At 38.1% G+C, this 13,932-nt stretch overlaps 5 protein-coding genes across 5 annotated transcripts; 4 read left to right on the top strand and 1 right to left on the bottom strand.

Annotated features, from left to right (window-relative positions):
* Window positions 1-765: 765 nt before the first annotated feature.
* On the bottom strand, window positions 766-1,397 carry cldn29 (claudin 29; the record flags this gene model as incomplete). Its single annotated transcript, XM_084388006.1, is given in 2 exon segments — window positions 766-897; window positions 900-1,397. Coding segments are annotated over 2 exon segments (630 nt in total).
* A 1,632-nt stretch (window positions 1,398-3,029) lies between these two features.
* LOC311277754 (claudin-like protein ZF-A89) lies at window positions 3,030-3,795 on the top strand. The gene has a single exon (XM_084388176.1). The coding sequence runs from the start codon at window positions 3,056-3,058 to the stop codon at window positions 3,680-3,682; it is 627 nt and encodes a 208-aa protein (XP_084244302.1). The 5' UTR covers window positions 3,030-3,055; the 3' UTR covers window positions 3,683-3,795.
* Window positions 3,796-6,077: 2,282 nt separating this feature from the next.
* On the top strand, window positions 6,078-6,773 carry cldn28 (claudin 28). Its single transcript, XM_084388178.1, has one exon. It carries the CDS (start codon window positions 6,086-6,088, stop codon window positions 6,650-6,652), a length of 567 nt encoding a protein of 188 aa, XP_084244304.1. The 5' UTR covers window positions 6,078-6,085; the 3' UTR covers window positions 6,653-6,773.
* A 2,514-nt stretch (window positions 6,774-9,287) lies between these two features.
* LOC311277753 (claudin-4-like) lies at window positions 9,288-10,165 on the top strand. The gene has a single exon (XM_084388175.1). The coding sequence runs from the start codon at window positions 9,406-9,408 to the stop codon at window positions 10,036-10,038; it is 633 nt and encodes a 210-aa protein (XP_084244301.1). The 5' UTR covers window positions 9,288-9,405; the 3' UTR covers window positions 10,039-10,165.
* A 1,818-nt stretch (window positions 10,166-11,983) lies between these two features.
* cldn30 (claudin 30) lies at window positions 11,984-13,489 on the top strand. The gene is made up of 2 exons (XM_084388152.1): window positions 11,984-12,984; window positions 13,251-13,489. The coding sequence occupies exons 1-2, from the start codon at window positions 12,114-12,116 to the stop codon at window positions 13,280-13,282; spliced, it is 903 nt and encodes a 300-aa protein (XP_084244278.1). The 5' UTR covers window positions 11,984-12,113; the 3' UTR covers window positions 13,283-13,489.
* The last annotated feature ends 443 nt before the right edge of the window (window positions 13,490-13,932 follow it).

The raw sequence follows: 13,932 nt of genomic DNA, 5'->3' as shown, positions 1-13,932 counted from the left end.
ATATAATAAATAAATAAAAAATACATTCGGACATGACCATATTCATGTTGGTTACATTTTTATTATTTAATGTTTGATAACACTTAAAACTTTTAGCCTAAGTGGTGTAACCACTTTTCTTGTAAACTTTTCTTGCACATAAAATACATGAGTTTATGTAAGATTTTATTATTAAGTTAATTGATTAATTTGACCTGAATATGAATGTCAAAATACTTAGGCTATATATTTATAAAAATAAAATAAAAATTAATGACCTTTACACACAGACAGTCATGCAAGGTCTAAAGGGGTTCCACTTTTTAAAATGCCACACCATTTTTAATATTGCTGCTTATATTTTTTTTATATAAAAAGAAAAAAATAATGGCAAAATCTCTGGACAGTCAGTCACCAAGCTCTGCGCCCCACACATAATTTATCAAAATGACATTTATTTAAAATGTGCTCATCAGAGAAGAGTGTTATGTGTTAATTTAGGCTATAATTTGTGTATGAATTGCATTTCTTGTAAGTTTTAACTAAAGAGACAAAAAAGAGCGTCACTTGACCATTTGAATATAAAGCTTTTAATTTTGACTTCATTTTACTTTGTGCAATTAGATCTTTGTACAACTTTGTATCTAGCTATACAAACATATATTTTAGCCTATTTAAAACATTGGATAATTAATCCATACTGTCAAAAGTGTAACCTTTTATGTTTATTATAGAAACCTTGAGTACGAACTCAGACACAAGTTCAGATCTACTTTTAAATGTTCTTCATTCAATTTCTTTTTCCGAGTCGTTTGATTTCGGTGCGGGTTTTTTGGCGACGAATGCTCGTTCGTGTTTCGGAAGCTGACAGCAGAGTATCGCGCCCCCGGTGAGCAGCAGCCCTGCGGAACACCAGCCCGCGTGTAAAGCGACGGCCCGAACTCCCTTCTCTGCGCGTCCGTCAAGTACGGGTTGTTGAAATCCCGGACGATGGTGTTCGCCGACCAGCAGACAGGTGTGAGACACAGCAGTCCGGCGATTATGAAAAACACCCCCGCAGATATGACAAGTGCTGCTCTCGCGGTTTTGTCCTCGATACAGGTGGTGCATTTCCCTCCTACAACCGCAAGGAGAAGGCCGACGACAGAGAGCAAGATGGAGATGATGCGTAAAGCGCGCGCGACTCGTAAATCCACAGGAAACACGAACATTGAATCGTACTTTTTGCACTGCATGTGCCCCGTGCCCTGGGTCACACACATCATCCACAGTCCCTCCCAAATGACATGAGCCTTCGAGAGGATGTCGCTTGAGTAGACTGTAGACTTCCACATCGGTAGGGCGCAGGTTATGATAGACCCCAGAAACCCAACAAAAGACAGGGCGACCCCTAACATCTGCAGCCCAAAAGATGCCATGCTCCTCTTGTATAGTCACCCCTTTCGTTTAACTTCACTAACTTTAAATGCAGATCCACCCCACACGTTGGGGTAGGATTTGAACAAACGACATGGTCTTTGCTTGGGAGCAAAAATGGGTGGTCTCAGGTTTCTTTTCTGGCTGGCTTAGTTTATTTGATTAACTATGTGGGTCGCTTTTGGTCATATGGACTTTCTTGAAACACTTCACATTCTTTGATGCGTTTATGCATAGCATGATGCAATAGAAAATCTTAAAGTGTCTTAAAATATTATTTTCACACTCTAGCCGGTCACTTATCAATGCAGATGTATACAAATAACCTCTTTCAGGAGCATTTTTCATTCTTGGATTATTTTTCTGAAAGTCATGTAGGCTACATTTCAAATTATGTATTAGGCTACATTATGGTAGAAATTTTATTGATGGAAATTCCAAGAATTTTTGGAAGAAAACACCTTTGTTTTACTATGGCTAATTTCATAATGACCATTTATGTAGGCTATCCTAAATAATAGCATATTTTTACACATTTTGCGTCATGTGACAAAATTTGTCATAGCCTATATGCCATATGTAGGCCTATAGTATTATAGGTAGGCCTACAGCTTGATGCACAGGAAAAAGCAACAAAAGTATATTCTGATAATTACCTTGCCCTTCTGTTGTCTTCACACACCCGAAGGCCTATTTCACATCAAGCTCTTCACTGACACTATTGTCGCCTACACTTTTGAAAAAGATATTTATTGGGTCAGAAAATGCTAGTCATGGTGGGCGTGGAAATAAAAAAAGTGTTCCTTTTTTTGGTCTAACCCATTTAACAAAAATCACATAAACATAAATTTGTGTCTGTTCTGTTTTTTTTTTGTTTTTGTTTTTTGCATCAAAAGGAATTAGTGCTATCGATATTATTATTAATAATAAAATGCTTTAAAAAAAAATTATTCTAACTATTTACAGATCAGAAATTGAACATAGGCCTATGGACATTTTCTTGAAACATTTAAGTAAATTCACTATGAAAATGATTCATAGGCTTAACTCAAACTCGAACAAAGTTAAACGTGGCTATTTTTTAAACAATAAACAAATAATGGTCTGTAAATATCCATGAGGAGACTAAATTGTAATTGGCTATAGGCTACTATTCAAGTGCCTTTATCACAACAGAGAATCGGCAAGCGCGTGACGTTGTCATAGCCTACATTGCGCGCTGATTTCCCTCGATCACACAGTCAATAGCCTACAGTGCGTGGTCCACAGTGATGCGCACATTTATATTTTTTTATTATAAATCCCGATATGTGCGTGCATGGCAAAGTTTAGGCCTAGGCCGCTGATGTTCTGACCAGTGCTATTACATAACCTATGACTTAAATTATGAAGTGCGTTCGGAAAATGCCTTCTGTAGGACCGAGTTAGTAATTTTTCAATGGCTTTTAAAGATGTCCCACCCGCAAGTTACGCATGTTCACCGTCCTTGTTAGTTCTGATGAGTCTTGTGTCTGAAAGCAATTAGGAGGAAAGAGCTGGAAATCCTCACCAGCTGAATCAAATCACATTTTTTAGAAACCGCGCCTCTAAAAGCCACTATAAATAATTGTATCGTTCATTCGTGTGATAGACTCTGATAATTTACACACACAAGAACGTAATGGCATCTGCTGGACTTCAGATTTTGGCCACTGCCCTTGCGGTTATTGGCTGGATGGGAGAAATCATTATCTGTGCGCTCCCCATGTGGAAGGTGACTGCGTTTATTGGCAACAACATCGTGACCGCACAGACCTTCTGGGAAGGCCTTTGGATGACCTGCGTGCAGCAGAGCACGGGTCAGATGCAGTGCAAGGTCTACGACTCCATGCTGGCGCTACCGCAAGATCTCCAGGCTGCTCGAGCTCTGGTTGTCATCTCCATCCTCGTGACCTTCCTGGGAGCTCTTCTGGCCGTCGCTGGAGGCAAGTGCACCAACTGCATTGAAGACCGGGACGCAAAGGCCAAAGTTGGGATCGCGGCCGGAGTGTTCTTCCTGGTTGGTGGTGTTCTCTGCCTGATCCCGGTCTGCTGGTGCGCGAACACCGTCATCCGAGACTTCTACAACCCCATTCTGACTGAGGCCCAGAAGCGGGAGCTGGGAGCGTCGCTGTTCATCGGATGGGGCGCGTCTGGTCTGCTGTTCATCGGGGGCGCGCTTCTCTGTTGCCATTGCCCAAAGAATGTGGGTCGTGGTTATTCCGTCAAGTACTCCGCTCCGAGGTCTGCTCCAGGGGCCTACGTGTGAAACTCAGACTTTCTGGACTAATGACTCTCCTGTTTGTCAAGGAAGAGAGATGAACTTTTACTTTCTGGTCTTGCATATTTATGTTTTTTAACTCAATAAATGTACATTTTTTACACCGTCTAAATTACTTCATTTGTACAGCGCGACTTATGCGCATGCTCAGTTGAGCTCGCACAGGGTTGCTCAGGGTCGCTAGCCTCATTGTTTATAATCGCGTTCTTGCAAACTATTCTAATTTCTAAATTAATCTTTAAGGCAAAGATTTAATCTTTGTTCCCAAATAAAGACTGAAAATATTCAGAATTGTGACGTTGAAATCATGCAACTTGAGTGGTTCATTTGAGCTTATTTCTGCCGACTGTATTAGTCTCAATTCAAAACATTTTTACATTTGAGACGTTTTATCAAAGTGAGGAATCATAAACTTTATTTGGTCACAGCCCTTTTATGGAAAGGTGGTAAGTGTGGTGTCAGCATATTGCGCTGATAACATCTTTTGTGGCAAGACGTTGTTGCTGGCTTTCACAAGCTAAGTTTCAGTGTGAACACACAGTTGGCTTTTTACTTCTGCCAGTTGTATTTAGGCTTTAAAATTCATAAAAGTGGTGTTAATTTGTGAAGATTATCATGGTGAAAAAAACGTGTAAGAATCAAACGTTTGTTGGTCACAGAGCTTATTTTCTGCGATAACCCAAAAGTCAGTGAAAATTCTTCTGGGTTTTTGTCTAGAGATCCAGATGCTAGCTTCCGGATTAGTCTACCAAAAAATGTCATTGCGGCTGCAACCCATTTTTTTACAGTGGGTTTATGAACAGACCACTAGCGCTCTATAATGATTGTGGTCTGTTCATAAACCCACTGTAAAAAAATATGATCAATAAGTTATGACAACATTTGTTTTTACACTGCTTTTACTCATCAAAATAAGTTAAGCAATTTTCAACTTTTTTTTAAATAAGTTTTTCATGATTCAAATAATTTTTAAGTCAATTTAAGTTGTAATGACTTAAACATTCAAGTTAATTGTACTTAATTTATGGCAGCAACTTTTTTTCACTTCAGAAAAATTAGAAAGTATAAGAGTTGTATATACTTTCATGGAGCTTTTTTTTGTTTGTAATTTTTTTAAGCATAGTCTTGTTAAAGGGTTAGTTCACCCAAAAATGACAATTAGGCCATGTTTACTCACCCTCAAGTCATCAGGTGTATATGACATTCTTCTTTCAGACGAATACAATCTGAGTTATATTAAAACATTTCCTGGCTCTTCCAAGCTTTATAATGGCAGTGAATGGCTGTATATTTCATATTCATATTTCACAAGTCCATAAAGTGCATCCATCCATGATAAAAGTGCTGCACACAGCTCTGGAGGGTTAATCAAGGACGTCTGAAGTGAAGCAATTCATTCGTGTAAGAAAAATATCCATATTTAAAACTTTAACGAGTACAATAACTAGCTTCCGGCAGACGGCCGTACGCAAGTTGACTTATGTCAAAAGATTAACACTTGACGATGCATGACGTAGATGTAGGAGTAGCGTAAGCTTTGACGCCTCTCATGGTCCAAACAAACAGGGCAACAAACTCAAACTCCTCTGACATTTCACTTTAAAAATTCTCGTTTTAGACTTCTAATTCGTGACTGGTGTTTTGTTTTGCTCTATCCTCTGTGCTTACGCATTCGTCAATGCATCATGCGGCATGACAAAGGTTACTCTTTCGCCGTAAATCGAAGCGTACGACCGTCTGCCGGAAGCTAGTTATTTTAGTCGATAAAGTTTTAAGTATGGATGTTTTTCTTACACGAACGCATCGCTTCACTTCAGAAGGCCTTTATTAACCCTCCAGAGCCGTGTGGAGCACTTTAATCATGGATGGATGCACTTTGATGGACTTCGAAACAGAAACAGCCATTCACTGCCATTATAAAGCTTGGAAGAGCCGATTGTATTCGTCTGAAAGAAGAATGTCATTTACAGGATGGCTTGAGGGTGAGTAAATCATGGGGTAATTTTCATTTTTGGGTGAACTATCCCTTTAAGTGTTCAGGTTTGGAATGACATTATAGGGTGAGAAAATAAATACGGAATTTTCATTTTTGGTTGAAATATATAATTGATAAAAACAGTCAGTGATTGCAGAGTTTTGAGTTAAGGCCAACCACTGCTTAAAATAGTTTAACTGTGTACTTTTTCCATGAATGTGGACTGAGTAAAAGAATCAAGTCAAGCAGGAAACTCGATACAGGTTTCCTCCCCTTGCTTTGCTTTCTCTTTGTTCAAATATACCAATACCTACGGCACAAGGAAGAGCATTCACTTTGTCAATAGTCGTTTGCTCTCACAACTACGGCTCTTTCCTCCTTTTTATTGCACATGAATCGTCTGTGTTCCGTAAAAGATGAGGAGTCGACAGATCTTGGCTGTATGTCTGGCTGTGTTAGGCCTATGTGGTACTATACTAGTATGTGCATTGCCTATGTGGAAAGTGACGGCCTTCGTGGGAGCAAACATCGTGACAGCACAGGTTTTCTGGAAAGGCTTGTGGATGGACTGCGTCCTGCAGAGCACCGGTCACATGCAGTGCAAAGCGTTTGACTCCGTCCTGGCTCTGACTCAAGATCTCCAGGCAGCTCGAGCTTTGATTTGTGCCTCTATCGCTGTCGGTGTGGTTGCCATTGGACTGTCGGTTGTTGGGTCCGATTACACAACCTTCTACAGAGAAGAGCGGCTTAAAAAGACCAACATTGGAATAGCAGCTGGTGCTGTCTATATAGTTGCAGGTGTAACCTGCCTTGTTGCTGTCAGCTGGTCGGCGTATGTCATTATTGTGGACTTCTATAATCCTCAAGCAATAGCGGGGAGAAAGGGAGAGCTGGGAGCTTCCATCTATGTCGGATGGGTGGCCGGTGTTCTGCTGATTGTAGGCGGTGGGCTGCTCATCAGCACATACTCCAACAGATGTTGACCAGATGTGCTTATTAAGCCTTAAGTTACTTAAGTGACATGACTCTCTTTCCTGGAAGATGAAAAGTCTCACTGGCTCTATTCAGAGCCGCCAAGATATGAGGACTGTTATATGTTTGTTGGGGGGGAAAATGGTATCACCCTTAAAGAACATCTGACTGTCTGTACAAATGAATTTGTTTATTGACAAATTAGCTTGTTTGATTGGTGTCTTAGAATATTAAAATAATATAATAACTTTATTAATTTTGATATAATCCTTAAAAAAAAAAAAAATCTCTCTCTCTCTCTCTCTATATATATATATGAAGAGTTCAGATGCAAAAGCCTCTAAGTGCCATCTGACATTTGCTTCTAGAATGATCATTTTTATAAAGCTTGTAAATTTAAGTTCAGTAATTTCACTTAAATGACAATTAATAGGTAATTTGCATTGCCATTTAAGTGAAATTATTGAACTTAAATATACGAGCTTGATAAAAATGATCATTCTAGAAGAAAATTTCAGATGGCACTTAGAGGCTTTTGCATCTGAACTCTTCATATATATATATATATATATATATATATATATATATATATATATATATATATATATATACATTTGCAAATGTAAAAAATGCAAATGAAAGAAGAATTCAAGATTTGTTTAACTGCCACTGTCTTAAATCTGTTTTATGTCTATATATTTATTGTGTTCCGTTTTTGTTTTTTTTGTTCAGAGATGTTTATAGTTATAAAGCTGCAATGTTTAGAATTTTCAGTTTTCTATAATTTCAAGATATTACCAAAAGTGTGTTATAGTGTTATAATGTTTGATCCTAATTAATATAAATGTGACCAGAAAAGTGATAATAAATAGTTTGTAAAATAAAATAATTAAAATGAATGTGATTTTTGAGCTCTTTTTATGTACAATATTTTAATTTGTGATCTACTTTTCAGATGCAGAGACCACAAAGAGAATACAAACTATTAGAAATATATATATTTGAAACAGGTTTAACAGAATAATTATTCAAAATAATATTTAGGAGATTATTGGATAGAATACTTAATATTTGGCTAAGTAACTATAGAAAATTAAAAGATGACATCCCATGAAGGTGGGTAAAACTCACTGGCTGTAATACACAGTATTATCCAATAAACATTTACAAATAGCCAAATATGGCAACATAGAAGTTCTACCACTGAGCTGATTATATCTTTTGTGGTAAGACATATACCATAAGCTTGGTTTCACATTTGCATGAACACGCACAGGACACGAAGACAGAGATAAATGCATGCCTTAATGCCGCCTATGTCTTAGTACATCATATTCACCAAATGTATCATATTTTAAACATTCAAAGTACTTTGTGTGCTGATAACAGTGATCTTTCACTGAGCTAAAAGTAAACTCTTGCAGGTAGATGCAGAAACAGCATTCATTTTGCAAACTACATTGTTAAAACCATGTTGGTTTGAGGTGCAATAAAAATGCATACTAATCATGTAAAGTTTCACATTTCTGCTTTTGAAAATTGGTCTTGTTCACATCCATCGCAAGTGCCTCAACATAACATAACTCTTTGCTTATTTTATGTCTTACATTAAAGGATGCCAACACAATATGAAATATTTCATTTGAAATATTACCAAAATTGTTTAGTATTTATCCTTTTTTTGTTTTTACTGAGGAAGTGATGTCATTTGGCCTAGAAAACCTTGCAATCCCATTATAAAACCTTATTAACAAGCCTAAAGGCTGGAATACAGTAAACAACAGAGTTTCCCCTTGATGGACTACTCAAAGGTTAGAACCAGTCTGCAGATTATGGCCAGTTAGAGTGTATTCACAGGAAATCATAGGTTATATGTGCTTATACCTATAAGATTTTTTTTGTGTAAATTTTGAGTTGATTTTAGAAAACATTTTTTTCAATTGTATGATATCCATTTTTTCAGTCAGTAAATGATGCCTACACTGTAAAAAAATTGCTGTAGTTATGCAGCTGTTTGCCAGTAACTTACTGTAGATTTAAATTTATGTTATTTACTGGCAACAGTTTGTTCAAAGTTAAATGAACATTAAACATTAACAAGTCTTTATCTTTACAGAATAAAACTAAAATAACAATCTAATGCAAAGCATTCTGGGAACCAGAAATCTTCATCAACCTTTTTCTGTTTTTTTCCTTCAGATTTTGGTTCCCAGAATGCTTTGCATGAGGCTGTTATTTTAGTTTTATTCTGTAAAGATAAAGACTTGTTAATGTTTAATGTTCATTTAATTTTGAACAAATTGTTGCCAGTAAATAACATAAATTTAAATCTACAGTAAGTTACTGGCAAGTAGCTGCCAGTAATACTGTAATTTCTACCGATTTTTCTAACAGTGTAGAGTTTTAAAAACTGTAAAAGTATTTATTTTTGTAGACAAACTTTACTATAATTTACACTTAAAGAGATGTTTTAAATAATATGATAAACAATTCTCTTACAGGCAATTCTTATGCACAGGCTTGACTAGACTTTAAAAAAAAAAAAACTTCTTTGCACTGCATTTGAACAAAACTGCTTTGACAGCTTTCTCTAATCAAACGCCACGACCAGTAGAAGGAAACAAGATTATCTGGAAAGATCTTATGCTGTCCCCCAGACGTAAGTGAGTGTTACATATGACAATACAGAGACATATATCTAACGGCTGCTAATAACAGCAACTTCTTCCTACATTCATTCCTTCAACTCAAGAGGTGAAGAGACATGGTGTCCGCAGTACGTCAAATCATGGGCATATGCCTGGCTATGATCGGCTTCTTGGAAAGCATCGTCATCTGTGGCTTGCCCAACTGGAAGGTGTCAGCATTCATCGGAGCCAACATTGTGACCTCGCAGATCATTTTGGAAGGTTTATGGATGTACTGTGCGGTTCAGAGAACAGGACAGATGCATTGTAAGGCCTATGATTCTCTGCTGCTACTTCCTCAAGATCTGCAGGGCGCCAGAGCCTTGGTGATCATCGCCATCATCGCTGGGGTGTTTGGAGTCCTCCTGAGCATCGTGGGTGGAAAGTGCACCAACTTCGTGGAAGATGAGGTGTCTAAAGCGAAGGTCGCCATCGCCAGCGGTGTTATCTTCATCATTGCTGGAATTCTTGTCCTCATTCCCGTCTGCTGGACTGCGAATACCATAATCAGGGACTTCTACAACCCTTTGTTGATTGGCATCCAGAGAAGGGAGCTCGGGGAATCGCTTTACATTGGCTGGGCTTCAGCCGGCTTGCTTTTCCTGGGTGGAGGTCTCCTCTGCAGCTCTTGCCCACCGAGTGATGATGTTCCCAGTAATGTGAAGTATTCTCAAGCAAGGTCTGTCGACAGCAGCAAAGCTTATGTATAAAAAGTGTGAGATCAAATAAACAAACATTTTTGAAGAGGAAATGATTTTACATACAAATTTCAAATGTAATTTCTTCAAATGAATGCAGCTTAATGAAGTATTGTACTGTCCATTGCCACAAAATATAAATGTATTTATACGTGTTCATGTTTTTTCACTGTATATTAATTCGAGAAATGCATGTGCAAAGGCTGCTGAAACGTTCATTATAGGGTTATGCGCAACATGGCTTAATTTATTTTAAAATGCAGTAAAACAGTAATATTGTGAAACATCATTACATTTTAAAATAACCGTTTTCTATTCTAAATCTATTTTATCAATTGAAAACCGATGATGTGTTCAATATTTTTGTGGAAACCACAATACTTTTTTTAGCATTCTGTGATGAAAAGAACAGCATTTATTTTAAATGTATTTTTTTTTTTTTTGCAACAATGTAAAAGTCTTTACAGTCACTTTTGATCAATTTAATGCATCTTAATAAAAAAAAATTACTGATCCCAAACTTTTGAACAGTAGTGTAATAATATACTCAATATATTTTTTCATTTCATTATTCTATATTAAAATGTACATATCAAGCATGCTTTGTAGCTAATCTGTTCTTATACGCAGTCATCAAACGTCATTATCCATAAAGTTATTTTCATAGTTTTACCTCATATTATAGTTGGTAACCATTATCCATATGACATGTAGCAATGTGTACTTAATAAAAAATATTACTGAATGCAAACATTGTGACTAAGTGTGTATTTCCCTAAACAAAATATTAACTTTTTAATATAAAGTTATTAAGTGTTATAAAATATCACTTTATAAATATTCAAAAATGATCAATAAATGTAAATAGTAAAGGTTTTTGCCAACATAAACATGTTCTGTTTATAAATGTATGCTTGAGTTTCTGATATTTTTTGCAACAGGAAGAGACCGGCCTCACATTTTTTTCCGGTAGGTATTTTCCACAATATGCCACCAAGGTACAAGAAATGACTCAAAACTTCTGTCAACTCTTAGGTAGAATGACAGCAGCAAAATCTAAATGTAATGAGCGACCTTAGCATTCTCTTCGTTGTTGTTTTAAGACCTCTAAAATTGTTTCCAAAAAACATGTGATTCATCATGTCAAGTAATTTGACACTAAGCAAACAGGTGAGCAGCAAGATTGTGAATATGGCAAAAATCCTGTTTGGCATTCAAATAATTCATATATAACTTTTTTTAACTTTTACAATTTATAAACTTACTTGTTAGTCCTTTAAATTAGTAACCACACTTGCCTTACATTTTATGTGCAATATAAATACGTAAATGGCAGTAAAGTAGTGAAATCATTCTTAAAGGTTATAGCTCAAAATTCTGGTCATCATAACTCAAGTTGTTTCAAACTTATGTGACTGACTTTCTTCTGAGGAACATATTTTGAGAAATGTATCAGTGTTTTTTTGCCCATACAATGCAAGTGAATAGTCACAACATTCTTCAAAATATCTTCTTCTATTATGTACCATGGAAGAAAGAAAGGCATTCAAGTTCAAAAGGACATGAGGGTAAATTATTGCAGAATTTTCATTTTTGGCTGAACTTTTGGTTTGACACGGTCTTTTTAATATAAAAGAATAATTATGGCATCAATTATGAACATTTTATGGGATATAGGGGCTGCCTCGGTGGTCAGAAAAACCAAAGCGTGTGATCGAAACTGCATCTGGATCCCTGTACACAAGTGACGCACGAACACCTGAGCCCTTTTCAGGAGTCCAATGCAAATTTCCATCTAAACAGTTGCCCAGCTACCTCTTTTTACATGACCCGCCCATTGTCCAAGGAATCTGGTTAGTCTGGTAGCAAGCGGGCTAATGGAGGCATGGTCTATTGAACTGCACACGCCTCCTCAGTTATTCTCTCTCTTTTTAGCATATACAAACACCTCATCACCAGAGCGAAAGCTGAGCTGCAGACAGGAATGAGTGAAGAAGGAAACAAGGCCTTCAAAAAGGCTTTAACCGGTGAGAGGAACGAAGAAGCCTCAGTATAGCAGTGGACTTGTTTAATTGAACCCCAGCGAGATGCCTTCCCTTGGCATGCACATGTTGGCGAGCGCCTTGGCCTTACTGGGATGGACGGGAGCCCTCCTGTCCTGCATCATGCCAATGTGGCGTGTGACAGCCTTCATTGGAACCACCATTGTCACCTCAGAGATCATGTGGGAGGGGATTTGGATGAGCTGCGTTATACAAAGCACTGGCCAAATGCAGTGCAAACCGTACGAGTCCATGCTCGCACTAAGCTCAGATCTGCAGGCCGCTCGGGCAATCACGGTGATGTCTGTCCTTTTAGGAGCAGTGGGCCTTGTTTTGGCCTTCATCGGAGGAAAGTGCACCATCTTCATGAACAGTTCCAAAAGATCCAAAGCCAGAGTTGCCACAGCGGCCGGCGTGACGTTGATCGTCGCCGGAATTCTCTGCATCATCCCTGTCTCCTGGACGGCTGGCATTGTGGTTAAAGCGTTTTACGACCCGCTGTTGACCAGTTCCCAGCGCAGGGAGATTGGCGCCGCCATTTATGTTGGTTGGGGTGCATCTGTTGTCCTCATGTTGAGTGGAGGAATGTTGTGCACCAGTATCTGCAAAGACAAAACAGAGGATGACAGAGGTCCTTCAGTGAAGTACCTGATCGTGCGCTCTTCGCAGGCAGGGTCCAGCAGGGCGGGCTCGCACAGGATGCGGCCCATCTCCGTGAGGTCGCGGCAGAGTGCCACTCCATCTGTGAGGTCCCAATGGAGTCAGAAAGCTCCACTGAATCAGGGCAGACCACTCTCCGCAGACTCCCTCCAGAGCTGGCCATCAACTACAAAGTCCCAGCTTGCCAGAGCCGAATCAATGCCAGAGTCTGAGCAGGGCAGGGGCGTGTGGACAAAGACCCAGCTGATCGATGATGGTATGGATCAAATGCTGGGCCCCTCTGAACTTAGTGAGGCATCTGAAAATGCTCCAAAGTCATACATTTGATTAAGGAGACACTGAGAATGCAAGATATGCGTTGACTGAGGGACTTACATGCACTTGAACAGGCATATACCTGCCATAGCACTGTGAATTAGGAATTACTGGTCAAATGAAGAAATACAATTATGAATGTAGTGTCTGAATATTTATATGTAAAATTGATAATGATCGCAGTTGCTTATTATTATTATTTTTTAGAGAATTGGAGGCACTTTAGGAAGTGCAGCTGATTGAGATGAAGATTTGCCCTGTGATTACACTCAGACCTCAGCAGTCAAGATTATTATTGTTGTTTTATAGCTCATTTTAATAGCTTTGATACATTTAGTCTTTAATGTGTAAATATTTGCACTAAATAATGTATGATTGTATGTTGTAAAATGTTTTCCTGTCATGTTATTTACATACATAATGTCATGAATAAAATGGCTGTCAGTAGTTAGCAGTTTGTTCTCATTTGTAATGTAAAAAAAAAAAAAAAAAAAAACACTGACGCAGCTTCAACGAACATATGGAAATTCGTCAGTTCCATTCAGTGTGTTTTTTTTACCTGCTAAGAATCTAAAATGAACATATTTTGGGTTGAAACAGTCATAAAAGCCCTGCTATGACCTTGGCCACACAGGTGATCTTACAGAGATGGACAATGGTTTGGTTCATATGTTACAAGAGAGGGAAAAGAACACTCTCTTCATTGTTAGCTATTCTTGTGTCAGCTTAAGCCCTGAATGAAACGGCAGATCTAGGCCAAACCGGTTCAACAGAAAGTATCTGTTTTGAAAAGCTTTGCATGTTGTCAGGACATAGAGCGTTTAAAAAGACAGGACACAGAGTGTTTATAAGACAGTGGAGTGTGCTATAGTGACGCTTACCATATAAA

The sequence above is a fragment of the Rutilus rutilus genome (assembly GCF_951802725.1).
Source record: "Rutilus rutilus genome assembly, chromosome: 18".
Classification (NCBI taxonomy): Eukaryota; Metazoa; Chordata; class Actinopteri; order Cypriniformes; family Leuciscidae; genus Rutilus; species Rutilus rutilus.
This window is presented reverse-complemented; position numbering and strand designations above follow the sequence as displayed.